The sequence below is a fragment of the Lepus europaeus genome, chromosome 17 (genome assembly GCF_033115175.1).
Source record: "Lepus europaeus isolate LE1 chromosome 17, mLepTim1.pri, whole genome shotgun sequence".
Lineage (NCBI taxonomy): Eukaryota > Metazoa > Chordata > Mammalia > Lagomorpha > Leporidae > Lepus > Lepus europaeus.
Genome location: NC_084843.1, coordinates 82,160,440 through 82,186,972, shown reverse-complemented (window position 1 = coordinate 82,186,972; position 26,533 = coordinate 82,160,440). Strand labels below are relative to the sequence as shown.

At 59.9% G+C, this 26,533-nt stretch overlaps 1 protein-coding gene across 1 annotated transcript; it reads left to right on the top strand.

Moving 5' to 3' along the window:
* Window positions 1–304: 304 nt before the first annotated feature.
* RET (ret proto-oncogene) lies at window positions 305–24,963 on the top strand. Its single transcript, XM_062214332.1, has 20 exons — window positions 305–347; window positions 3,087–3,350; window positions 5,836–6,123; window positions 7,712–7,953; window positions 8,843–9,038; window positions 10,024–10,223; window positions 11,690–11,948; window positions 12,682–12,807; window positions 13,263–13,373; window positions 13,900–14,019; window positions 14,402–14,658; window positions 16,363–16,510; window positions 18,179–18,286; window positions 18,638–18,852; window positions 18,945–19,067; window positions 20,518–20,588; window positions 21,682–21,819; window positions 22,803–22,902; window positions 23,397–23,544; window positions 24,677–24,963. Exons 1-20 carry the CDS (start codon window positions 305–307, stop codon window positions 24,832–24,834), a joined length of 3,315 nt encoding a protein of 1,104 aa, XP_062070316.1. The 3' UTR covers window positions 24,835–24,963.
* Window positions 24,964–26,533: the final 1,570 nt, after the last annotated feature.

Sequence of the window (26,533 nt, the reverse complement as noted above, 5' to 3'; positions counted from 1 at the left end):
GAGTCTGCGTGGCTGGGGTCGGGTCGTGTGGGAACAGGTGGAGTCAGGTCGCGTAGGTGGGAACAGGCGGGCAGCTCCGTTTCTGTCCCCTGCATGCGCACATGTGTACCTGCTCATGAACACACAGGCACACATGTGTGACACAGTCCCTCCCAAAGTGAGCGGCGGCAGCGGGGGTCTCCCACAGGTGTGCTATGAGCAGAGGGGGCCAGCCTGGCCACTGGGGTGCTGCAGGGCGGGCTCAGCCCTGATGGGACCTGTGGAGGACTGTGTGGTGTTGTCATCATGTGGCATTTGGGAGGCGATGAGGTTTCTGCCGCTGGCCAGAGACAGATATCTGCCCTCAGGTAGGCTCTGCGAGGGGCAGTCACCCCCATGGGCCCAGCGCCTGCCCTGTGCCTCACCCCCACCATCACTTTGCTGCCATCCCAGGATGTGCCCAGCTCTCTGGCTTGGCTCAGTCTTCCAGCTCCCAGCCTCAGTGTTCTTGTCTGTGAAATGGGCCCATGAAAGGACCTGTGGCCAGAGGCGTGAGCCCATAGTGAAATTTGTAACAACACACACCTGTAGAGAGGCGTCGGCTTGTCCACACCTGCCCTGGTGGTTCCTCCTGGCCTCGGCAGGTCCTCCTGTGGCTCATGGTGGTGGAAACAGACCCAGAGAGGGCGAGGTCTCTGCAGAGCCCGCCCGCCCTCCCTGTCGGCTTTTCTCGGCCTCTGCTGTTCCTTGGTCTGGAATTAGGTGTGCCTCAAGAGGACGGTGGTGACAGAAGTGAAGCGCAGGAGATCCCTCTGTGTGCTCCCCCGGGGCGGGCCCTGCACCCGCCTCCTGGGTGCCCCCTTGAACCGTGTGTTCTGCCATCGGGAAGTGCCTGTGGCCAGAGGGGCCGCCTGGGAGGCATTTTGAGTGCATTTACATCTGTTCCTGTTCCCGATCATCACCTGACACACAAATCCCTTTTGGCAGCAATGAGGGGCCCCACACGGTCCTCCAGGACCCAGCTCTTCGAGGAGAGCGTGGTCAGAGCTGTTCTCTGCGGTGCATGTGGTCTTTTAGGAGGGGAGGGGGGAGCGCAGCTTGGGCTGCCCCCAGAGGTGGCGGCTGCAAGGTGTTGCTGGGCTGCGCACAGCGCCTCCCTGAGCCTGCACACAACCTCTCTCCTGCAAACCCCCAGCATCCCCAAATCCTTTGCACAAGGTCCCCCAGCCCCACCCCCGGGACAGCTGCTACTTATTGGGAAGCCCAGGGCTATGGTGTGTGCCCCCGCCAGAGGGTGAGAGCTGGCAGAGCCATGCTGCCTGCTGTGTCCGCTGTTTTTGTGTGTTCTAGGATATAGTTGCAGGTTTTAGTAAGTGTTAAGCACTCTTAACCTGTTTATACATCTCTTAAAATTCGTAGCTATCGGCCGGCGCCGTGGCTCAACAGGCTAATCCTCCGCCTTGCGGCGCCGGCACACCGGGTTCTAGTCCCGGTCGGGGCACCGATCCTGTCCCGGTTGCCCCTCTTCCAGGCCAGCTCTCTGCTGTGGCCAGGGAGTGCAGTGGAGGATGGCCCAAGTCCTTGGGCTCTGCACCCCATGGGAGACCAGGAGAAGCACCTGGCTCCTGCCATCGGAACAGCGTGGTGCGCCGGCCGCAGCGCGCCTACCGTGGCGGCCATTGGAGGGTGAACCAACGGCAAAAGGAAGACCTTTCTCTCTGTCTCTCTCTCACTGTCCACTCTGCCTGTCAAAAATTTAAAAAAAAAAAAATTCGTAGCTATCTTTCATAAAGGAAAAAGTCACTTGAAATAAAATCGATCCCCTTAACTGCGTAGGTGTATGTACAGTTCAGGGGCTTTAAGTTCACCCGCAGCCTTGTACCACCATCACCACCATCCCCAAAATGAAACCATGCACTCCGTCAGTCTGCCCCTGGCGGCCAGTGTCCTTCTGTCTCTGGGACGCTCCCGTCGATGCAGTGGCTCTGTGTGTGTCTGGTCTCACTCCTCCAAGCATAACCTTCTCAAGGTCCGTGGGTTGTAGCCTGGTTTGCTATTATACTGTATGTGTAACCACCTTCTGCTCGTTTCTGCCCCCTAGTGGCTGTTGTGTGTATAATGGATCCTCTGTGAACACAGGTCTCTCTTGCCGATATAGACCAGCCGTGGGATTATGGGTTCACGGGGTAATTTTGTTATTAACTTTTGAGGAACCACAGTACTGTCTCCCACCCAGCTGTGCCATTCTACACTCCCATCCACAGAGCACCTAGGCACCAAACCAATTCCAGCTATTGAAGACACTTCTTACTATAAAACCAGTGTGGGACACACATGGGTCTGCCGGCTCCAGCCATAGCGGAGGCTGGCGTCCTGCCTCCTTCACTGTACCTAGCTATGCCTCTGCCCATAGCCATCTTGGGGAACAGTGTTTCATTATCCTGGATCAAGCTTGCTAGGGTTACAATGCGGGCATCTCAGCTGGCCCCTGCTGACACGCAGATGTGTCCAGGGAGCCACTCCTCCTCCCCTGAATGCGCCGACCCTGTCTGATCCATCAGGATGTGGAACCTGTGTGTTTTCCTGCCCTTGGCGTCAGCCTAGTTCATGGCTGTGTAGGGTCCCAAGGACAGATGCCCCTCCACCAAGTGTGCCCATCCGTCCTGCCATGAAGGGCATTGAGGGTCTTCCAGCTCTCACCGCGCACTCCTATGTAGAAGCTCACCCAGTGGCCGTGCGGCTTCAGCCGGCTGGGGTGGGCAGGGTGGGGTTGCTGGGTTGTATGGGGCGTGCTCACACACAGACAGACGCTCGCTTTCTCGGAACGCGGCTTCTCGGTTGTCGGGGACGGTGGCTTGTCTGGCAAGGTCACGTGCCCTGTCTGGCAGTCCTCGGGTGCTCCTCAGGCACCTGTCCGTGCCGCCTCTCCCTTCTCTCGTTCTTTCTCTGCCTTGGAGCAGGTGCACGGGCAGCCAGTGGTCAGCTACGTTCTCAGGGCTGGAGGTGGGATTCCTCCTAAGGGCAGAAGCATCCACGGATGGTGTTGCCTGTGTGCCCGGGAAGCAGCGCCATCCCCACCCCCCTCAGCATCCATCCTGTTTCTGCAGCCCCCCTGGGCCTCTACTTCTCACGGGATGCCTACTGGGAGAAGCTGTACGTGGACCAGCCGGCCGGCACGCCCCTGCTGTACGTGCACGCGCTGCGGGACGCCCCAGGGGAGGTGGCCAGTTTCCGCCTGGGCCAGCACCTCTACGGAGCCTACCGCACCCGGCTGCACGAAAACGAGTGGATCCGCATTCACGAGGACACTGGCCTTCTGTACCTCAACCGCAGCCTGGACCAGAGCACCTGGGAGAAGCTCAGCCTGCGCAGTAAGGAGACTCACACACACACCACACATACACACCACACACACATACACACCACACATACATACATACCACACACACACACACACACACCACACCACACACACACACACCACACACACACACACCTGGGAGAAGCTCAGCCTGCTCAGTAAGGAGCAGCACAGAGACTCGCACACACACGCACACACACATACACACACATACACATACATACACACCACACACACACACACACCACACGGGAGAAGCTCAGCCTGCGCAGTAAGGAGCAGCACAGAGACTCGCACACACACACACACACACATACCACACATACATACCACACACATACATACACAGCACACATACATACATACCACACACACACACCTGGGAGAAGCTCAGCCTGCTCAGTAAGGAGCAGCACAGAGACTCACACACACACCACACACACATACACCACACACATACACACCACACACACACACACACACCACACACACACCTGGGAGAAGCTCAGCCTGCTCAGTAAGGAGCAGCACAGAGACTCACACACACACCACACACATACACACCACACACATACACACCACACACACACACACACACCACACACGGGAGAAGCTCAGCCTGCGCAGTAAGGAGCAGCACAGAGACTCACACACACACCACACACACACATACACACCACACACATACATACCACACACACACACACACACACACACCACACACATACCACACACACACACAACTGGGAGAAGCTCAGCCTGCGCAGTAAGGAGCAGCACAGAGACTCACACACACACCACACACACACATACACACCACACACATACATACCACACACACACACACACACACACCACACACATACCACACACACACACAACTGGGAGAAGCTCAGCCTGCGCAGTAAGGAGCAGCACAGAGACTCACACACACACGCACACACATACACACCACACACACACATACACACCACACATACACACATACCACACACACACATACACACCACACATACACACCTGGCAGAAGCTCAGCCTGCGCAGTAAGGAGCAGCACACAGACTCACACACACACACACACATACACACCACACACATACATACCACACACACACACACACCACACACACACATACACACCACACATACACACCTGGCAGAAGCTCAGCCTGCACAGTAAGGAGCAGCACACAGACTCACACACACACACACACATACATACCACACACACACATACATACCACACACACACACACACACCACACACATACCACACACACACACACCACACATACACACACACCACACACACACATACACATTACACATACACACCTGGCAGAAGCTCAGCCTGCGCAGTAAGGAGCAGCACACAGACTCACACACACACACACACATACACACCACACACATACATACCACACACACACACACCACACACACACATACACACCACACATACACACCTGGCAGAAGCTCAGCCTGCACAGTAAGGAGCAGCACACAGACTCACACACACACACACACATACATACCACACACACACATACATACCACACACACACACACCACACACATACCACACACACACACACACACCACACATGGGAGAAGCTCAGCCTGCGCAGTAAGGAGCAGCACACAGACTCACACACACACACACACCACACACACCACACACACACACATACATACACACCACACACACACACCACACTCACACACACACACACGGGAGAAGCTCAGCCTGCGCAGTAAGGAGCAGCACACAGAGACACACACACACATTCATACATACACCACACACATACATACACACCACACCATGCACCACACACACACACATGCACACTCACATCACACACCACACATACACACACGTACACACCACACTATGCACCACACATGTGCACACACATACATACCACACATACATACTCATCACACGTGCACACATGCATACCATGTACCACACACATACACAATCGCACCATGCACCACACACATGCACACACATACACACAACACACACCATGTACCACCCATATGCACATGCACACATCATACACCTGCCCAGCACCACACATACACATACACGCTCACACACGTTCCCACACCACACATACATACATTCACATACCACACACACCCCCAGCACCATACACATACACATGCACACCACACACACCTTCACACACAAGCTGCTACTGATCACCACCTACTGGGCAGTTGGCCACTTGCAGTGGGTGAGGCATGCTGGACCCAGTGCCCAGGGCACTTCCTTGGGGCACTTCTTTGAGGGGGCATCCGAGCTAAGACCTGAGTGTCAGGGGAGGCAGACATGTGGGGCCCTGAGGCATGGATGGAAGGTGGCAGCCGGGGCCGGAGAGCCCACAGAGCCCTGGGACCCACCCCACCGTGAACCCTGCAGCTCCTGCCCCTCTCCACCCCCTCCGTGGCCTCCCCAGCAAATGACTCCTCCTCTCTCCCTGCAGATGGCGGCTTCCCCCTGCTCACCATCTTCCTCCAGGTCTTCCTGTCCCCCGCGTCCCTGCGCGAGGCCGAGTGCCAGTGGCCCGGCTGTGCACGCGTCTACTTCTCCTGCATCAACTCCTCCTTCCCCGCCTGCAGCTCGCTCTCGTCCCGCGAGCTCTGCTTCCCGGAGACCGACCTCTCCTTCCGCATCCGGGAGAACAAGCCGCCCGGCACCTTCCACCAGTTCCGGCTGCTGCCCGTGCAGTTCCTGTGCCCCAACATCAGCGTGACCTACGGGCTCCTGGAAGGTGAGTGCTGCCAGCAGGAGGATCTGAGCCAGGCACTGCTCTAGAAGCTAGGAGGGCAGCGTCCTGCCTGCCTGGGGATGGAGCCCATGCTGGGGCCATGGAGACACAGGGGCTTTGGGAGGCCATGCAGTGGTGGAGAGTGCGTCTTGAGTTGGGTGGTGAGCGCAGAGGTACTGAGCAAAGGCGAATGGGCACCAGGTGTGTAGCTGTAGCCCCCTGAAGGTTGCCAACGTGGCCCCCTATGGCTGGAGGACAGTGAGCCACTGTGGAGAGAGCAGAGGGTGATGGGAGAAGAGCCCTTCGGGACATGGGGAGCCATGGAAGGCTGTAGGGGGAGGCTGTTTCGGGTCCTGATTTTTTAGCATCTGTTCAAGATTTATTTATTCGAAAGGCAGAATGACAGAGAGAGAGACAAAGAAAACTACCGGCTGGTTCACTCCCCAAATGACCGCAGTGGCTGCGGTTGGGCCAGGCTGAAGCCAGGAGCCTGGAACGCCATCCAGGTCTCCGCATGGGTGGCAGCAGTCCAAGCACTGACCCGTCTTCCACTGCATTCCCAGGTGCATTGGCAGGGAGCTGGATCAGAAGCAGAGCAGCTGGGACTTGGCCTGGCGCTGTGATATGGGATGCAGGGGCAGCTTAACCCACTGAGCCTGACTGACCTTTAAAAGGATTCATCAGACCACTGGCTTAAGTGTGGTCTGGGGTGGGGAGGTTTAGGGCAGCCCAGCAGGGCTGAAGCACACACTGGGCTGTTTTAATGTCCCAGTCTGAACTCCGGGTGGATTACCCACCCCGCCCACTCCTCAGCCTGCTTTTATTTTCCCTGGGGTGTGTGTCCTTGACCTCAGTGCTTGGCAAAACAGGTGCTTTTGCCCGCCTCCCACTTGTGCTAAATGGTGTGCAGGTTTCGTTGAGCGAGGTTTTGGCCATTGAAGGGGGTAGAGGGAGAGATGGCAGGGTGAGCATCTCCCGGCTGGTTTCTGGATGTGTGGGCTGCCCTCATTCCCCTGTGGCCAGCCGGCTGGGGCTGTCTGGAGCTTCATCCTTACCCAGCCAGCCTCCTGTCTTCCTGGGTCATTGCTGGAGGGTGCATTGTGGTTCGCGGGGGTCTCCCTCTGCTGGCTGGGATCTGTGAGTCGCTACAGAGTGGGCAGCTGAGCCAGGAGCTCTGCAGGTCAGCTGAGGAGGACACAGAAGCTGACCCCACAGTCCCACGTGTTCCCCCGTGTTGTGGGTTTGTTTCTTGCCTTCCCTAAAATGAGCACATGTTGCCTCTAGATTTTTTTTTTTTTTTTGAAGTTCCTCATTAAAACCTGGCCGGTGTGCAGAGCTAGTTCCCCCCACCCCGGGGGCTGTAGCTGAAGCAAAACCACCTGACCCCACACATGCCCACTCCAGACAGAGGGCGGGGGCACTCCGAGGGTCATCAGGGCTGAGGACCCCCGCCAATGGCCTCTTGGTCCCCGCCCATACATCACTGCAAACCCTGGGAGCCCCAGGGTTCTCTAGGGGAGGAGGCCAGCACGCGCCTGCACCCCTCTTCCCGCCTCCCTCGTCCCCCAGCCCCTGTCTGCTCGCTGTGCAGGTGAGAACGGGCCCTTCCGCTGCGCCCCGGACAGCCTAGAGGTGAGCACGCTCTGGGCCCTGGACCGCGAGCAACGGGAGAAGTACGAGCTGGTGGCCAAGTGCACGGTGCGCGTGGGCGCGCGCGAGGAGGCCGTGATGGTGCCCTTCCCCGTGACGGTCTACGATGAGGACGACTCGCCGCCCACCTTCCCGGGGGGCGTGGACACCGCCGACGCCGTGGTGGAGTTCAGGCGCAAGGAGGTGATTGTCCCCAGCGTGGGAAACTGCTTCCCGCTGCCTGTGTGCCTCAGTCTGCGGCCGATAGCTTGGTCTGTTCGTCCCGTTCGTTCACCCCTCCGTCTGTTTCCCCGGCACTCCAGGGGCAGTTCTGCTAGCTCTGGTCGGAGAGGCCAGGAGCCCTGGGTGCCCAGCCTGAGTGTGAGCTCAAGGACAAGCATCTGCGGCACACCCTGCACACCACTCTGTCCCGCCACCGGCCGGTGCCGCAGCGGGGTGGGAGGGGGAAGCACCGAACCCTGGCACGGCAGAGCTGAAGGAAGGGGCATCTCACTCGGCTCCAGCCATCCAGCCCCTCGGGTCTCTGGGCCGCTCAGGTGGAGCGCTACCGCCACCTGCTGGCTCTCCGGCCATCCTGCAGCAAAAAAGGCCGTGGGAGCCCAAGGGGGGGGGGGTGGCGACAGCAGAGGACCTGGTGGAGACAGCTCCCCCACCAGCCTGCTCTGCCAATGACACTGGGAGGGGAGCACTCTGCTGCACACTTGGGCTTGGACCTGGCTCTGCCATTGCTTGTGACCTTGAACTGCCCTTCACCATGTGAGGCCCAACTCCCTTGGGGAGAGTGGAGGTGCCCGCCTCCACTGTGGGGACCTGGATGAACCCTGTCCGCTCTGATTGCTGCTGGCGGGAAGTCTGTAGGTGCGTGTCACACCTGTTGCACAGGTGAGGAACTGGGCCGCGCTGACAAGTGGCCCCATGGGGACCGGAGCCCAGGTCAGTCTGTGACCAGAGCTAGCTCTGACCGAGCACTCTGGTGTGGCTGTGTGGGGACTGGGCCCCTGCCCACGGGCGCTGTCTGGGGCTCTGGAGGGTCCCACTCAGCAGTCTTGACCGCGGCCATGTGTGTCCCCAGGGCACCGTGGTGGCCACGCTGCGTGTCTTCGATGCGGACGTGGTGCCAGCGTCGGGAGAGCTGGTGAGGCGGTACACGAGCACCCTGCTCCCCGGGGACCCCTGGGCCCAGCAGACCTTCCGTGTAGAGCACGCCCCCAACGAGACCTTGGCTCTGGCCAACGACACCTTTGTGCGAGCGACAGTGCATGACTACAGTAAGTGGGGCTGGCACTCTGGGCGGGGCAGCGCCCCTCCCATGCCGGCTGGCATGCCTCTCTGCAGCCGCCCCCCCACATGACCACCCAGCTCTCCCTGCGCCCCGGCCTGGCCTTTGGCCATCTTGGGAAGGTGTTCGCAGCCTGATCTCTTCCTGAACCGCCCCCAGCAGACCCTGGCAGGGCCTCTGCGCACCTCCCGTGCTCACCAGCCCGGCTCATGACCCCATGTCTCTGAGGCCTTCATTGAGCCCCTGGTTCCTGCTGTGGTGCCTGTGGTCTGCTGCCCTGCCCCCAGAAGCTCTGTGCCATGGCAGCCCCAAATTCGAAGTCTAGGGGTGCTGAGACAGGTGTTCTGCTGGGCACCCTGTGTAAGGGTGCTCACGCAGGCTCGGTGAGACATCCCATCAGCCACCTTGTGTTCCTGCCTCCCCCCCTCCACTCCTGCCCTGAGTCCTGGGACCACTTCCAAATAAGTCACTTGTACTTGGGCTTCATGTGTTGGGGGTGCTGGATGAGGGGCACCGTCACACCTTAACTGCCTGGCCTCCTGCCATGTGCTTCTTGGCCCCCCCATCCCACTGAGCCTTCCAAGGCCCCCACCCGTCCCGAGGGAGATGATCCCCTTGATGAGCACAGCTCGCTCCCATTGTTCTGTGTCTGCTAATCTCTACCCACAGCTGTGGCTCATAGCAGATGCACAGAATGCACGGGGCCCTGGGGTCCACTGGAGCTGCTGTTCTCTGTGGGACTGTGGGGAGGGCTCTGGCCTGTTCCTTCCGGGGCCTCAGTGACAAAGCTTTTGCTGCCCTGTGCCCACATCCCACACACACAGCCTGTCCACAAACACCCCATAGACACACACAACCTGTCCACAAACACCCCGTGGACACAAGCATCCCACTCAAATACCCTGCCAGCCTATGCATCTTGGAGGAGGTTGCTAGCCCCCGTGGCTGGGTGCTCACCGCCCTCTCCCACCCAGGGCTGGTTCTCAACCGGAGCATCCCGATCTCAGAGAGCCGCACCCTGCAGCTGGCCGTGCTGGTCAACGACTCGGACTTCCAGGGCCCCAGGGCAGGGGTGCTCCTCCTCCATTTCAACGTGTCCGTGCTGCCCGTCAGTCTGCACCTGCCTGAGGCCTATGCTTTCTCTGTGAGCAGAAGGGCCCGCCGCTACGCCCAGGTGAGCCTGTGGCCCGATGCTGGCCTGGAGAAGGTGGAGGGAGTTGGAGAAGGCCACCCGGGTGGGACAGTCAGCAGGTGACACATAAGGCTGGGAGTGGGTGACATTTTCCCATGATGCCACAGTTTTGAATAGCCCAGGTGGAGCTCTGGGCACTGGCCCTCCCTCTTCCTGGTGTCTTTAGGAACACTTCTTGCACCGCACTTGATAAATCTGTGTGTCCTGACTGGAACCAGATGTTCCAAATGTTGAGTCTCGCCTGACTGCATTTGTGCAAAGCGCATCTCCGCTGATGGGAACTGGCAGCGGTTAGCCGCGGTGCGCTGGGAGAGGCACGGGGCACTTCTGCTGTTTGCTTTCTGCAGGTGCATTGGCTAGAGAGCTCATAGAGTATTTAGAAGTAGGGTCTGGGAATGGGGGCATGGAAACAGCCCAAAAGAAGTAATGCCTGCCTTTCAAAATTTCTTCCACCAAAATAAGCTCACCTTTTAATTCCACTTTCCACAAATGTGGAAATATTTGTATTTATCTGCTTTCAGTTTATTTGCTAGGTGGAAAGAGAAAGAGAGAGAGCTTGGCATCCACTGGTTCATTCACCAAATGCCCACAACAACCAGTCTGAAGCCAGGGGCCCAGAACTCCATCCAGGCTCCCCGGGTGCTCATTAGTGGGCAGCTGGAATCAGAAGCAGACTCGAGATTTGAACCCAGGCTCTCCAGTATGAGATGCGGGCATGCTAATTTTTTGTACCAAGCACCCATCCCTCAAGGAACCCTTGGAAGTCTGCCGCCCATCTGCCAGGAGCCAGAAACTTAAGTCCAGGTGTCTTCCTGTGGGTGCTGGAACCATCACCTGCTGTCTCCCAGGATGTACATTAGCAGGACTGGAACCAGGCATCGCCCATATGGAGAGTGGTGTCTTCACAGCTGTGCCAGATAGCCCCACCCTTGTCTGGTTTTGAGGATCCCATGAGAAAGAGGAAAGCACCCCTATAGAGGAACGTGAGGAGGCCCGCGTTTTAGCATCAAGTGTGCGCTTGGAGGCACCTGACTCTGCCCTGGCCCTGAGGGGGCTGAGCTAGGGCTGGCTGTGTGGCCTGTGGGCAGGGCCCCCAGCGGTGCCCACTTGGTGGCGCTCCTGGTTTGAAGCTTGGCTCCGAAGGGTCCTTTTGCTCCCAGGGCTTCCAGCCAAAGCTGCAGGGAGGCCCCCAGGGTGTCACATGGGCCGGGTGGCCGTGCCACTTGAGCCGTGTGGCTGGCCTGCAGTGTAGGGGGTGGTGCCCTTACCTGGGACTCCCAGGAGCAGCAGGGAGGCCTGAGGGGCTGGATGGGGCAGGTGAGAGGTGTTCAGGTTCTGCAGGGAGCTGCCCTTCCCAGGCCGAGCTGGGGACCCCACTGGGGGGCACTGGCCCTCCCGGGAAACCTGTGCAGCTCCCCGGCTGAGCTGTTCCCTGTGCCCCCGCCTAGATTGGCAAGGTGTGCGTGGAGCACTGCCGAGAGTTCAGGGGCATCCACGTCCAGTACAAGCTGCAGCCCTCCAGTGCCAACTGCAGCGCCCTGGGCGTGCTCACCTCGGCCGAGGACAGCTCCGGGACCGTGTTTGTGAACGCCTCGGAGCCCCTGCGGCGGCCGGAGTGCGCCGAGCTGCAGTACACGGTGGTGGCCACCGACCGGCAGACGCGCAGGCAGGCACAGGCCCCGCTGCTCGTCACCGTGGAGGGGACGTGTGAGTGCCGGGCTCCGTGGAGAGACGGGGCGGGGGATGGTCCTGCCCCCAGGGCCCCTTCCCTTTAAGAGAAAGAAGCAGTGCCCGCTAAAGGCCAGCGCTCCTTGTCACCGCTGTCCACGCGTCCTGTGTGCGTGCCTGGTTTAGAGCCAGTGCAGGTTCAAATAGAGGGCCCTGGTTAAATTTGAGTTTCAGCTAAAGAACAAGCCAGTCATTGGCTCATGAGAGGCTCAGCCCCTCCCTCATCCAAAACTGCAAAAATCCAGAATGCTTGAAAATCGCAGACTTTCTGAGCACTGGCCCGAACCCCTGAGTGCAGAATTCCACACCTGGCCAGGCGACATGTACGAGTCACCTTCAGACTGGGCGTACAGCCAGCGGGCTTCCGCTGCCGACTTGGGTCCCATCCCCCACGGTGGCTCATTAGGTGTCCGCGGAACCCATTAGGTAGATGCAGAAGTCCTCCAAGTGCAAACCCTACACATTCTGGATAACGGACCCTGGAGTCCTAGAAGTACATCCCCAGGCAGCTATGGTAGGGTATCTGGGGAGACCAGCCAGTGCATCCATGCATGCAACAGGTGCCCGTCTTGGAACTGAGTGTCCTGTGTGCCCCGTGCCAAGTGTGGCTGCCCTCACACCCCCCCCAGGAGCTGCCCCTGAGCCCTGACCCGTGCCCCCTGGCCTTGCTCCTTGGCTGGCCCCCCATGACCCTGCTAATGTACCACCCCAGACGTGGCCGAGGAGGCAGGCTGCCCCCTGTCCTGTGCAGTCAGCAAGAGGCGGCCCGAGTGTGAGGAGTGCGGTGGCCTGGGCTCCCCGACGGGCAGGTGCGAATGGCGGCAAGGCGATGGCAAAGGTAGGCTTTGCCGAGGCTGGGGGAAACCTGTGGTGGCCCAGCTCAGGGTGAGGGCTGCGGGAGGTGGCTCATGATGTTGGGGTTGGGGAGGAGACTAGAGACAGGGCCTTCTACCCAGAGGTTCCCCAGGCTGGAGTCGCTCTGGGCTCTGGAAGGCCTGGGCTGAAGTTGGAGTGTGCAGGGGCTGGAGTAGGTCTTCCTGTAGATGGGGCCCATGGTCTGCCTCAGCCAGAAGCCAGCGTGGGTGCACCTGCCACCACTGGGCTGGTACTTACCTGTGGGCTCTTTAGCTCACACTGCTGTGGCTGCCTGGGCACTTGGGACCCTCTAGCTCTCTGCACTCCCCTGGGAGAGGGGTGCTCCTGCCGGGAAGGCGGCTGTTCCCCCCACGCTGTGTGTGTGTTGGGGGAGGAGGGTTCCAAGCAGGCTGACGACCGCTGTGTGTCCTATTGCAGGGATCAGCAGGAATTTCTCCACCTGCTCCCCCAGCACCAAGACCTGCCCCGACGGCCACTGTGACACCGTGGAGAGCAGAGACCCGAACATCTGCCCCCAGGACTGCCTCCGTAAGCTGCGCCGTGGCCTGCAGGGGTGGTATGCAGTGGGTAGGGTGGAGTGAGGGCACGGTGGTGGGGGCCGGGGCTGTTTGCCGGCTACAGGGACTCTAGCTCCCTACTTGAGCCAGGGAGCCTGTGTCGGCCAGCCTCCTCATGTTTGCATTTGCCCCACCCCAAAACTAGGGCGTGGCAGCCTGTCCCCACCACTCTCTGGGGAATACTCCCAGGGCACAGCCCCATGCATGTGGCTTGCCTACTCGGAGCCACCCTTCCCCTTTGCCCCTGCACTGCCTCTCCCCTGCAGCTGAGACAGGACCTGAGCAGGGGGCCTGAGCCGTCTGTGGGTTCCCTCCACCATAGCCAGGGAACCAGCCTTTCCCCTGGGGGAGGGGGTCACAGCTGGGACCCCTGCCCAGTGAGCTGGGCCTTTGAGGTCACTGTTGCCCTCCCTTGGGCCTGAGCTGGCTGATGTCAGGTGGGGAGGGGGCTCTCTCAGGCCACCCCGGGAGGCTGAGGGGGCTGTGTACATCCTCAGGGGGAAGCATCGTTGGGGGACACGAGCCCGGGGAGCGCCGGGGGATCAGAGCTGGCTATGGAATCTGCAACTGCTTCCCGGAGGAGAAGAAGTGTTTCTGTGAGCCGGAGGACAGCCAGGGTAAGCGGGTCAGGCTGGGCCGGGGTCCCCCCTCCTCCATAAGACCCCTCTCAACCCCCGCCCCGAGCCTCAGCTTCCCTCCTGGGCCCCGAGAAAGTGTCTCCTTAAGCCACTGGTCACCCTGAAGGTGAGCGATGAATGGCCCTGGGGTCCCAGCCAGAGCCTCCAGTCCCAGGTCCCGGGCAGCAGCAGGTGCTTTGGGCCACAGGGACCATGCTAGGGAAACCTTCCCTGCCCTGGTCCAGGAACTTGGCTGGCATCCGAGTTGTTAGCTGGCGCTGGGCCCTGTGCTGTGTGGGAGCGCAGTGGTGGCTGGGGGCCTCCCCGGCAGCGGCAGTGGCACCAGACTGCTGAGCCCCACTCCCGCCGTGCCCCGCCGCAGGCCCGCTGTGTGACGAGCTGTGCCGCACGGTGATCGCCGCCGCCGTGCTCTTCTCTTTCATCGTCTCGGTCCTGCTCTCCACCTTCTGCATCCACCGCTACCACAAGCATGCGCACAAGCCGCCCATCGCCTCGGCCGAGATGACCTTCTGCAGGCCCGCCCAGGCCTTCCCGGTCAGCTACTCCTCGTCCGGGGCCCGCCGGCCCTCGCTCGACTCCATGGAGAACCAGGTCTCCGTGGATGCCTTCAAGATCCCGGTGAGGGTCCCTGGGGGGCCAGGGGGCTATGGGGAGGGGCACCCCGGGCTACCTGCCACCTTGACTGCATTGCAGCAGCCCACCACATGCCTGGCGCCGGAAAGACCCCCGAGTGCCCAGAGCGAGGGAGGGAGACCCAGGCTCTGCCTGTGGGAGGGGTAGGGGGATGCGTGCAGGGGCCCCGAGGGCTTGGGGAGAACGCATCCTCGCGGGACCCCTCAAGAGTGTATTCTGGGTGTGTGGGGGTTGGGTGGAAGCAGGAGCTGCTGCCTCCACACAGGCAGGGCTGGGGCTTGGTCAGGGGTGGGGGGTCCCACAGGGCATGGAGGGAGAGTCACAGCTCCATGGCCACCTGTCACCTATGTTCTTGGCCCACGGGTCAACGTGTGTCAGCCAGGCATTCCCTAGGCCTGCCGTGTACGCCTCTGCCCTCTCTTGTCCTTCGTGCCTGCCCCTTGGGCATCTGTCCCAGGAGCTGGAAGCCAAGTACACAGAGCTAAGGGGGTGTGTGTGTGTGTGCCCAGGGAGGACCACAGGGCAAGGGGCGGGCCTGGGGACAGAGCTCAGAGGCCTGCTTCCCATCTCAGCCTGGCAGGGCAGGGCTGTGATTCCTAGGAGGTGCCACACCCCACATGGCGGTCTCAGTGCTGGGGCTTGGTTTGGATGCCACCCAGCCCTGTGGTCAGCTTCTGGGCCAAGCAGCCCTTCCCAAGACACGGCCACTGCCACGTCTGTCCCCCTGGGCTCTTGCAATCTGTGGTGCAGTCCCTGACGCAGCTCAGCCTCCCTGAGGGTCTCTAGGATAAACCCTTCACAAACCCAGCAGGGTTGCGGGGCTGGCCAAGGCTCCCCTGCGTAAAGTCCAGCCTGACACCCTCGGGCCGCACTTCCTAGTGTACCAGGTCTAGGACACGTGACTCACGTGTTCCACCCCTGTCTTAAACGGAAGTACTTCCTTGATTTAAGAGGGTTGAGCTAGGGCCACCCATACGTGCACAGTGCAGCCTGTGGTGTCCGTGAGGGGTTCCAGGGCTGCCCAGCTGATGGATCTCGCATGCAGATCTAGGAGGGAAGGGTTCCTATTGGCCTTGGGCAGCCCCGGCCAGAGTTCAAGTGCACAGGGCCCAGGCTGGGGTCTGGGGAAGCATACAGAGAGGCCGTGAATGGGCCTGATGGTGTGGGTGGGACTTTGGCAGGAGGGTCTGGGGCCGGGGGTGGAAGGACAGCCAGAGGAGGAGCAGGGCTGTGGTGACCAGGGACAGCCAGGGCCTGGGCAGGACAAGCAGCAGCCATGGGAGGGACAGCCAGGGCCTGGGCAGGACAAGCAGCAACCATGGGAGGGAAAGCCAGGGCCTGGGCAGGGGTGTGGCAAACTGGGCCTGCAGGACAGGAGCAGCCACATCCATGCTTGGGGCTTGGGGCTTAGGGCTTGGAAAGAGCACGCTGGCCCCTTTGTTTGCCGGGACTTGGGTACCCAAAGCACAAGCAAGTCTTACCAACATGCTTGGATGCCTTGAACTCTCACCTGAGAGACAGCGTCATGGACCCAGAGTGGCCAGGCCACGTTTAGTGGCCATGAGAGTGAGGACGTTGAGCCCAGCCTGGGGTCCTGGATGGGCCTGGCCTCCTTCCCCTCCTTCCCCTCCTCCCCTCAATTGTTTCTTCCCCTGTGTCTGCCCTCCCCCTCCCTCCCCCACAATGCAGGAGGATCCAAAGTGGGAATTCCCGCGGAAGAACTTGGTTCTTGGAAAGACTCTGGGAGAAGGCGAGTTTGGAAAAGTGGTCAAGGCGACAGCCTTCCGTCTGAAGGGCAGAGCCGGGTACACCACGGTGGCTGTGAAGATGCTGAAAGGTACCTGTGGGAGCCGCCGGGGGTGGGGAGCTCCTGCTACCTCCGTGGGACCTGCACTGCCTCCACCCTGCTCTTGAGCATCTGAGTGCAGGGTCCCAGGTACTAGGCACGAGCCAGTGATCTGAGCCATGGCAAGATGTGGCTTTCCACTGGTGATGTTGCCGCTGCGTGGCATTGGTGCTTTTCAAAACCCCTGTGGGCTGCCAGTTCCCAGCCAGTGTGCACTGGTGCCCTGGCAGAGGTGCCCTGGAAGGAGTGCCCCCCCCACATACACACACATGCACCCAGGCGGCTCCTGTGAGTCTGGCTGTTTACGCTGGAGCCTGGCTCTCGGTGGGCGTGCCAGCCTGCCTGCCAGTGAACATATGTCTCTGGGCTACACCAGGCAAGCCATCCCGGGCCACGGCCCAGGCCAATTGTGTGGACTGAGAGCCTGGTGGTGGCCAGGCTGTGTGGCAGTGAGCACGGGTCACTGGTAGGCTCAGTAATTCATTTTTTTAGATTTATGTGTTATTTATTTGAAAATCAGAGTTACACAGAAAGAGGATAGGCAGAGGCAGAGAGAGGCAGAGAGAGGGAGGTCTTCCGTCAGCTGGTTCACTCCCCAGTGGCCACAACTGCCAGAGCTGAGCCTACCCAAAGTCAGGAGCCAGGAGCTTCTTCCAGGTCTCCCACGTGGGTGCAGGGGCCCAAGGACTTGGGCCATCTTCCACTGCTTTCCCAGGCCATAGCAGAGAGCTGGATGGGAAGTGGAGCACAGCCAGGTCTGGAACCGGTGTCTATATGGGATGCTGGCGCTGCAGGCCGTGGCTTTACCCGCTACGCCACAGCACCGGCCCCAGGCTCAGTACTTCTAATGTGGCAGTGAGCACGGGTCACTTGGTGATTCCAGTAGGGGCTGCACAGCGCAGGGTGCTTCTGGCTGCTTTCCCAGGTCCTAACAGAGCACAGTAAGACCCTGGGGCACTAACCCAGGGCCCTGTCTCCCAGCCATCGTCTCCCTTCCAGACAAGCCCGCAGGACGGAGGTGGCAGCTGGCATAGGCAGATGTCTGGCAGGTGGGGCAGTGACCCAGGAGTGATTTTTTTTCAGCCGCATTCTCTGACTCTCAGAAAACCTTCGGGTGCCGGCACATGGTGGGGAGCCCAGGCACAGCTCTGGCCGCCCTAGGACGTGGGTGCTGGGCAGCCCCTTTCACAGAGGCCGGTCAGACGCTCACGGGACTGGGGGTGTTTGTTCCTCCTGAAGTCCCAAGCCAGTGTCTGGGTTGAAGAATGGTTTATCTTGGGCATGAGCCAGGTTCCGTGGCAGCTGAGGGTGAGCTGCCGGCCCCTAGGAATAGGAGTGGGAGTCCCCTCCCAGAGCTGGTCCCCAGGGCTTGACCCCCAGGGGTATGCAGGATTGGCAGGGTGTGGTCCCCTCACCTGTCTAGAAGGCTGAAGGAGGGGCGTGTCTAGGATGCCCGGATGCAATCCCCTCTCCCCGGATGTGATATGGACACCTGCTCCCAGGGCAGACAGGCAGGCAGGGGCCCACTGCAGCCGGGGACCTCCAGGTGCTCAGCTAGCCAGGCAGCAATCAATCAAAGAGGTGACGGGTCTGTTTCCGGCCAGGTGAGGAGCTCCCCACGGGGCCCCTTGGCGACGCGATGTTTGTGCTGCGTTTCAGAGAACGCCTCCCCCAGCGAGCTGCGGGACCTCCTGTCCGAGTTCAACCTGCTCAAGCAGGTGAACCACCCCCACGTCATCAAGCTGCACGGGGCCTGCAGCCAGGATGGTAAAGTAGCCGCGGCGGGGTGGGATGCGGGGTCCCCGGCAGCTGCCGCCACCCTCTCCCTACGCCCTGCCCTCTCCCACGTTCTCCCATCTCCTGGAGGCCTGGGCTGTCAGCTCTGTGCACCCTGGTCAGCACCAGGGCTTTGGGGCTGGGCCCAGAGCAAGGCTGCAGCCCCAGGAAGCTCCTTGGGGGGCTGGTGGATACTGAGCGTTTGATTCCTGCTGAGCCAGGCCAGGGTCCAGGCAGACGGCTGGACCTGTGCGGGGCCGAAGGTGCAGGAAAGCCCACCCAGTCCTCTCGGTGCCCCCACACCCCGGAAACCCAAAGCCAGCCCCTGTCTGTGTCCCCCAGGGCCACTGCTCCTGATCGTGGAGTACGCCAAGTACGGCTCCCTGCGTGGCTTCCTGCGGGACAGCCGCAAGGTGGGGCCGGGCTACGTGGGCGGCGGAGGCGGCCGCAACTCGGGCTCCCTGGACCACCCGGACGAGCGGGCCCTGACCATGGGCGACCTCATCTCCTTCGCCTGGCAGATCTCACGGGGGATGCAGTACCTGGCTGAGATGAAGGTGGGTGCCGCAGGGGCTGTGCTGCCCCACCCCCCACCCCCGCCCCCCCTAGGGCCCTGGACTAAGGATTCCTCCTGTCTCCTCCCTCGCAGCTGGTCCATCGGGACCTGGCCGCCAGAAACATCCTTGTGGCTGAGGGGCGAAAGATGAAGATTTCGGATTTTGGGCTGTCCCGAGATGTTTATGAAGAGGATTCCTACGTAAAGAGGAGCAAGGTACCGGGGCCCGGGCTGTGCACCTGCTGGGCGGGGGTGGGGGGGTGGGTGGGGTGCATAGAACATCCGGGAAAAGAAAGCCCAGTGTGGGTTTTAACTCGCCTGGCCCTTGGCCCTACATCTTCCTCAATGCTGCGTCCCTGGGGGCCGCTCAGGTGCCTTCTGCAACTCTTCCTGCTGTCCTGGGGGGCCCTGGGTGGGGGTGCCAGCACTGTCGCTGTTGCCACCTAACAAACGCTGGAGAAGTAACACCTGCTCTTCTGCTGTTCCTCTCGCTTCCTTGGGAGGAAGGGGGCGCTGTTGCCCTGGGTCCCCACAGCTCTTTGCTCCGGGGAGGGCAGATGGGCTAGACTAGATGAACGTTCGTTGTAGGAAGGAATGACTTGCTTTGCAAGTAAGGGTTTCCGGCCAGGACTGGGACCCCTAGACCTCAGTGCACAGGAGTCCCTGGAGATAGGTCCAGCGATGAGGCTTGGGGGTCGCAGGAGCCTCCAAGGCCATGAAACTAGGCACAGGGGACTTCCCCAGTGTTGTCCTACCTTGACTCACTCGGTTCGGTCACCATCTCAGCCTCTCAAAGGTCCCACTGGCTACACATTGAGAGCAGACCTTGCCTCCCCCCCCCAAAAAAAAAAAAAAAGGCAGAAAAAGCAGCTTCCAGTGATGCAGCCTTGCCCCCTAGGGACAGTGAGCTGCCGCGGCCACTGTGTATGGATGACATTTCGATTCCTCTGTAGTCTGCTGTGAGGGCCGTCTCAGAACTGCTGGCGGGGACGTGGGACGCCGGGTCCTCCAGAGTGGCCCTGGGTGGTGGACACAGTGGACAGGTGCCAGGCCCCCGCACTCCAGGGCCACTGTGCCTCCTGCCCCAGGGCACAGGCTGGCGGGCACTGTCACAGGCTCAAAGGGCAAAAATCCTAAGGACCGCTCTTAAAGGAGAGGAAAGCACGGACAGTGTTGGCTTAAAGCTCAAGGCGTGCATGATTTCAAGTTGATGGGCGCCTTAAGATCGGCCGGCCGGAAAACACTGCTTCTTACAGAAAGCAGCCACAGGCCACGTGAGCCGGCGAAGCCATGGTTTAGTGTCGTTGGCATCGGGAGTCTCCAAGGTGGGATTTCTGGGTGTGGGTTTTCCTAATACACCGGCCCGCAGAGCGCCAGGACAGGGCCTGCTTGAGGCCATGGTGGTCCTCACCGGTGGGAAGCACCCACTTCCTGGGGTTTCTTGCAGGAGTGTGGTGTATGATAGGTCGCCCCGGGTTGCACGGCAGCTGGGTGACTCCCGCTGGGACCTCAGCCAGGCCTGAGATTCAGGCTGGAGCTCAAGGCTGTGCACGGTCAGTTCTATACCCAGGAGCATCTCCGGCTCACTAGGGCCCCAGCTCAGCCTCCACCCTGGCTCCCAGGACATCAGAGTGACATGGATGCCTTTCTTTCAACCCCCATTCAGGGTCGGATTCCAGTTAAGTGGATGGCAATCGAGTCCCTTTTTGATCATATCTACACCACCCAAAGTGATGTGTGAGTGTGGGCGCTGCGTTCCCTGGGGGCGGGGAGGGCTATGTCTGTGTAGCTCAGCCAGGGTACTAGTGCTGGCCCTGAGCCAGCCCTTTGTGCAATGCCAGCATCACTGTGAGCCCCGAGCCGAGGGGCCTCCATTCATCCATGGTGCAAGGCCTGGTCCCAGTAGGGCAGGGCATGAGAAGAGACGGGTGGCCGGATCCCCCAGTCTGTCCCTCCCATGTGTCTGGATGGCCTATGGGTCCTTGGCTCAGGCAGGGCACCTGTGGCTGTCTCTGTTTGCAGAGTGAGTTTATGCTCCACAATCCTCAAAACGGGGAGCCAGAATGTGTTCATCCAGGTCAAATCCAAGATCTGGTGGCCATCTTTACAGACACGACACATGTGCTCCAAAGTGTTCTATGGTCCCAGACAAGCACAAGTAACACAGACAGACTGTGAAAAGGCACTTCTGAAAAAACATTGACTTCTTTATTTTGAAAGGCAGAGCAACAGAGAGAGAGAGGAGAGACAGAGAGAAAGAGATCTTCCATCTACTGGTTCACTCTCTAAATGGCCACAATGGCTGGGGCTTGTCCAGGCTGAAGCCAGGAGCCCAAAGCTCCAGCCAGGTCACCCACATGGGTGGTAAGGACCCAAGTATTTGGGCCACCTTCTGCTGCTTTCCCAGGCCATTAGGGAGCTGGATTGGAAGCAGAGCAGCCGGGACTAGAACTGGTATCCATATGGGATGCTGGCACTGCAGGCCCCACAAGAATGTCTTAAGTGCACAGAGGAGGCCAAAGGATGGTGCAGCCCCCACCCCCACCCCACGCAGGGCCCATCAGCTGGTTCTGGCCTCATCAGGTCCAGGCACATGTCCCCCTTGTGGGTGTGGCTGTTCCCATGGAGCAGCTTGGGCGGAGACTTCGAGGGCCAGTCAGTCACACACACACGCACACACACACCCAGCAGCCGTGTGTGCAGGCAGGACCCGAGGCTGAGACCCGTGCCTAGAGCTGATGGGGCAGCCGCGGCTGTGGGCCTGGGTGTCTGGGCTCCCTCTGCTCTCCGCCCTGGTGGGACCACTCACACATCTGCTCGCTTGCTGCAGGTGGTCCTTTGGTGTCCTGCTGTGGGAGATCGTGACCCTGGGGGGCAACCCCTACCCCGGGATTCCTCCTGAGCGGCTCTTCAACCTTCTAAAGACCGGCCACCGGATGGAGAGGCCGGACAACTGCAGCGAAGAAATGTGAGCGTGGTTTGCTCTCGCGCGGCCTCCCTCCAGCACCGACAGCGGCGGCTCTGCAGGGGAGGGGACGTGGGCACCCAATCCACCTGCCCCTCCTGGGCACCCTGGGGGAGCCGAGCAGTGCGAGTGACAGAGCAGAGGGCACGCAGCCACCTTGGGTGTGGTGGAAGATGCTGGGGTCCTTGACCCCACTGGGGGCTGGTATGCTTCCCTGAGGAGTTTATAAAAATGGGAGCAGGTGCTGGAGCTCACAGCCTCCACGGGTCATCAGGAAGAGGCAGATGACTCTTAGTGGTCTGGGGGGTGTGTCTGGGGAGTAGCCAGGTAGCGGCGGACAGAGGCAGCCTGGACATGTGCCCACTGGTACCATAGCCTTCGTATTTCACACCTTGTACCTGGGTCTCGGCTGAGGACAGATGAGAAGAGACCAGCCAGAGACAGGCTGCGCTGGCTCATTCCAGAGTCTGTACTCGGCTCGGGGCAGGGTGGAGCTTGCAGGGCCACGCCTGCTGTGCGCCTGAGCCAGCAGCAGCCACGTCAAGGCCTGGAATCCTGCGGCTGTGCCTGGCCACTGCAGGGGTGAGGAGGGTGCAAGGCAGAGTGTGGTTGATTGCCACAAGGTGATGTTCCCATGCCTGAAAGTCCCTGATTGGCTCCTGCTGGAATTTTTGAGAACTGGCACTTTGGCCCCACCCACCATTGTGTTTGGCAGAGTGCAGTGGGCTGGTCCCCCAGGGACTGGACAAGGGGACAGAGAGTAAATGTCCCAGAGGCAAGGCGAGCCTCTAGGGTCCGGGAAGTGGTCTGGGTCCTACAGGGGGATGGGTGTGCCTGCTCCCAATGCCCTGGGGGGAGATGTCAGAGACGCAGGAACAGCCTTGGGGTTTGAGGATGGAGCCCCTGGGCCCATGGTGCTGTGCTGGGTGTGGTGGCCGTGGTGCTCGGCCCATGGAGCTGTAACCTCCCTGTGCTCTCTCTGCCAGGTACCGCCTGATGCTGCAATGCTGGAAGCAGGAACCAGACAAGAGGCCGGTGTTTGCCGACATCAGCAAAGACCTGGAGAAGATGATGGTTAAGAGCAGAGTGAGTGCCTGGAACTGAGTCGTGCAGGTGGAACTTGGGGAGGGTCCCCCAGCCCCACCCCGGGGCGATGGTTCTGGGCCCTCTGCGTTCCCAAAGTGGAGCCATGCAGGAGGAGTGGCCGCGCTGGCTCCCTTGCACCTCGAGGCAGGCCCTGGGGCGTCTTTTCCAGTCGGTGAGCTTGACGCTTATGAGCTCTGCACAGACAAGTGTGGGAGGAAGATTTTCCAGAGCCACAGGAAGTCGTTTTTAACAACTGAGCGTGAGAAAGTAGAGGTGGAGCGAGTGTCCTAAACTCAGATGCTTGGAGGGGCCTGGCTGGGAGTGGGCAGTGAGTAGGGGACGGTGGGGAGTGTGGCAGACAGGAGTGTGTCAGTACTAAGAAAAGGGCACAGAGGCGGGGGGGGGGGTGGGTGGGGGCACGGGAGTGAGTGAGCCACAGCCAGGGCCCCTGCCCCCGCCACGGGCAGTGATGACCGGTCCACTCTGTCTTCCAGGACTACCTAGACCTGGCTGCGTCCACGCCGTCCGACTCGCTGCTTTACGAGGATGGTCTCTCAGAAGAAGAGACACCCCTGGTGGACTGTAATAATGCTCCCCTCCCTCGCGCCCTTCCTTCCACATGGATTGAAAACAAACTCTATGGTAGAATTTCACATGCCTTTACTAGATTCTAGCAGCACTGCCGCCCTCTGCCCTCCCTCTGCTGTCTGTAACGCTTTCCTAAGAGTGTTTCTGATCTCCACGAAACCAAAGTCCGCTCTCAACCCTTTTCATTTGTAAGTGTCTTGACTCTGCACCCAGTTTACACTCGGGCATTTTTGCAACTCTGTTTTCCCAAAAGGATGTGAAAATAAGCCTCGTTGCCATGAAGAGAGAAAGGTGGGGGAGAGGGAGGGAGAGAGATGGGGCCAGAGCACTCAGGGGAGGTTGAGAAAAACCACAGGAATGTCCCATATGGGACGGGAAGCAGGCAGGGGTCCTGCTGATGCAGGAGGGAGCAGCCAGTGTCCCTAGCCTGCACTGGGGGCCCCAGGGGCACCTGTGGGACCAGCAGGCAGCCCCGCTGCCACCCCCAGCCGCAGGAGGCAGTGGGAGGGCGCCCCCGCACGGCTGTTTTCACATCCTTTGCCTTCCCCACGTCTTTGACTGTTGTCACTCATGAAGCCAGTGCTAAGAGCTGGTCTGTGGTGCCGTGGTGTTGCGATGGACAGTAAATACCGGTTCTTGCCAAAACTCCTGCTTTCGTCTTCGATGAAGTCCTTGCCATTTCTCCTGTTTCCTAACTCCCCTCCCGGTCCGTTTTGAGATCTCGGAGTCGCGAGCCATGTCTCAAGAGTGTTCCTCCCGCATAGTCTCCTGACTCACTGCCTGGGTGCCCACAACCCTGGAGGGGTGACCTGCGTGCGCCCTCGGTGGGGAAGGTCCTCTCCTCCGGTGTCGGCCTGGATGAGCGGCGAGTAGGCTCCTTTAAGTCAGAGAACATTCTAGAGGGCGTTCCCACTGCCCTGAGCTGTTGAGAAAAAAATATATATATGTATATATATATACATTATACGGTTCCAATCCGCATCCGATTTGAGATGGAAGCTCCTCAAAGTCAAAATCACTTGCTACTTGCCCTTAAATACCACAGCGTTTTTGGGAACCCGGAGCAATGGTCCCGGGATCCGCAAGTTCAGTTTGAGCCCCTAAGGGAGTTTTGCCAAGGCCTTGCTGTCTACACGTGAAACGCGGGGTCTTCGGTGCAGAGCGAATGATGTGTTTTCATTTTTAGGCATGTCAGACCCGAGCTGGCCCGGAGAGAGTCCTGTACCACTCACGAGAACTGATGGCACTAACCCTGGGTTCCCAAGATATGCAAATGATAGTGTATATGCTAACTGGATGGTTTCACCCTCAGCGGCAAAACTAACGGACACCTTTGATAGTTAACATTCCTTTGAGAAAGGTAACGGACTCGCCAGGGGGAAGAAACAGGCCGAGCATGGAGAGCCACCAGCGCCGGCTCCTTCGGTGCACATCCCACTGGCCAAGCCAAGTTCAGTTACCAAGGTGGCAGACTCGTTCCCGGTAGTTGGTGGTCACCGGTCCCCCCAAGCGGTTTTGACCCCAGTAAGCCAGTGACTTTACCCCGCACCAGACCATGTCCCCCCACTGGGACGAGGGTCCCGAGACTCCATGGCTGAGCAGTCCCTTCTCAGCGCCCTGTCGGTGTGTGACCCTCTGTGACTGCCGCGTGCTCTGTGTCCCCCTCGTGGGTCTGCCACTACCTTGTATAAGCGATTGTTCCTGAACTGTCTGATTTTTCTGGTTGCCACCAAACAGAGCAACAAGGCTTAGACATGAAGCACACAAGCACACGCACACACATACACACCTGTACACACGAGGCAGGAGGGACGCAGTGGGGCCAGAGTGACCCATCCCTGTTCAGGCTGAGAGCCCAGTGTGGGGCTGGGTGGTGGTCACAGTCCCCCTCCTGCCAGGGCTGGAGGGGACGTGGGGGTCTCAGGACGGGGCGGGGGCTGGGGCCTCAGTTCAGCATTTGACGTCCCGAGAACGTGCTGGTTTTGTTTTATTGTGTTGTTGAAACCATGTAACCTTCTCTTAGGAAGACGTTTGGTCATTATCTCAATACCAATGGTTCTTAGATTTAGCACAATGGAGAGAGAGTCGCTTGCTATGTCGGTAGCAGCGGCGCGGGGGAAGAGGGCTCGCAAGACCCGTCTACCCGTCCTGGGCCCGCTGCCTCACCCTCGAGTGTTCAGTCCCGAGTGACCAGAACCGGATGAAGAAAAGGGGGTGTCTGGAGTTGCAGTGGTCTCCAGGCCCAGGACCACTGACAGCACAGGCCTCTGCTGTCCCCACCCACCACCAGCCTGCCCCTGCACCAAGAAAGCAACTGCGGCTCGGAATGCGTGCTGGGAGCTCGTGGGGCACCTGCTCACTTGGCTTGGTGCGGTAGCCACTTAGCCCTACAGGGACAGATCTGGTTGTGTTCCAAGTAGCCCTGGCAGTGGCCCGGGCCGGGCCCCTCCCTCTGGGTACATTCTGATGTGAAAGAGACCGCGTTTGGCTCTTGTAGAGCTCCCGCCACAAGCTCACGGGTCAGCTCTCCCTGTGTTTCTCATTTGATGCTGCTATAAGCAGGGCGTGGTCTGTTGCTTCGATTTTTGACCGTGCCGCCTACGGAAGCTTCCTCACTGTGGCCACATGTATTCACTGCCTTGAGGGGAGGGGCTGTGTGGCTCTTGGAAAGTCCCAGCAGCTCTTGCGGCCGCCGGCTGAGCCTTGTCACTGCAGGAAAGGGGTGGTTACTAAGACACGGCCTGATCCTCAGACTTCAAGCACTGTGATAGGACTCCTGAGAGTCTCGTTGAAAATACTGTACTTCGTGGGGGTTTCACAAAGGCGTTTTGGGGTGGCCAAGAGAGCTTGGGCGGGGACGCGAGAGAGCCTTCGGGTTACGTGTGTGCACACACAGGAAGACAACTGGAGAAGTGTGTACTGGACCTGTAGCCTGGCTTTAGTTTGAGCCACTTTTCAGATACACTGTGATACATTCTTTTGCAAATACCTAGAAGTCGTGGTGAACTTGATGTTCAGATGTGCTTAAAGGTAGTCTTACTAA

Excerpts from the sequence above, each read along its gene's own strand:
- RET (XM_062214332.1), top strand. The coding sequence starts at position 305 with ATGAGGTTTCTGCCGCTGGCCAGAGACAGATATCTGCCCTCAG. Across the intron at positions 348-3,086 it reads AGACAGATATCTGCCCTCAG|CCCCCCTGGGCCTCTACTTC; the intron begins GTAGGCTCTGCG and ends CTGTTTCTGCAG. Across the intron at positions 18,287-18,637 it reads CGGGGCCTGCAGCCAGGATG|GGCCACTGCTCCTGATCGTG; the intron begins GTAAAGTAGCCG and ends TGTGTCCCCCAG.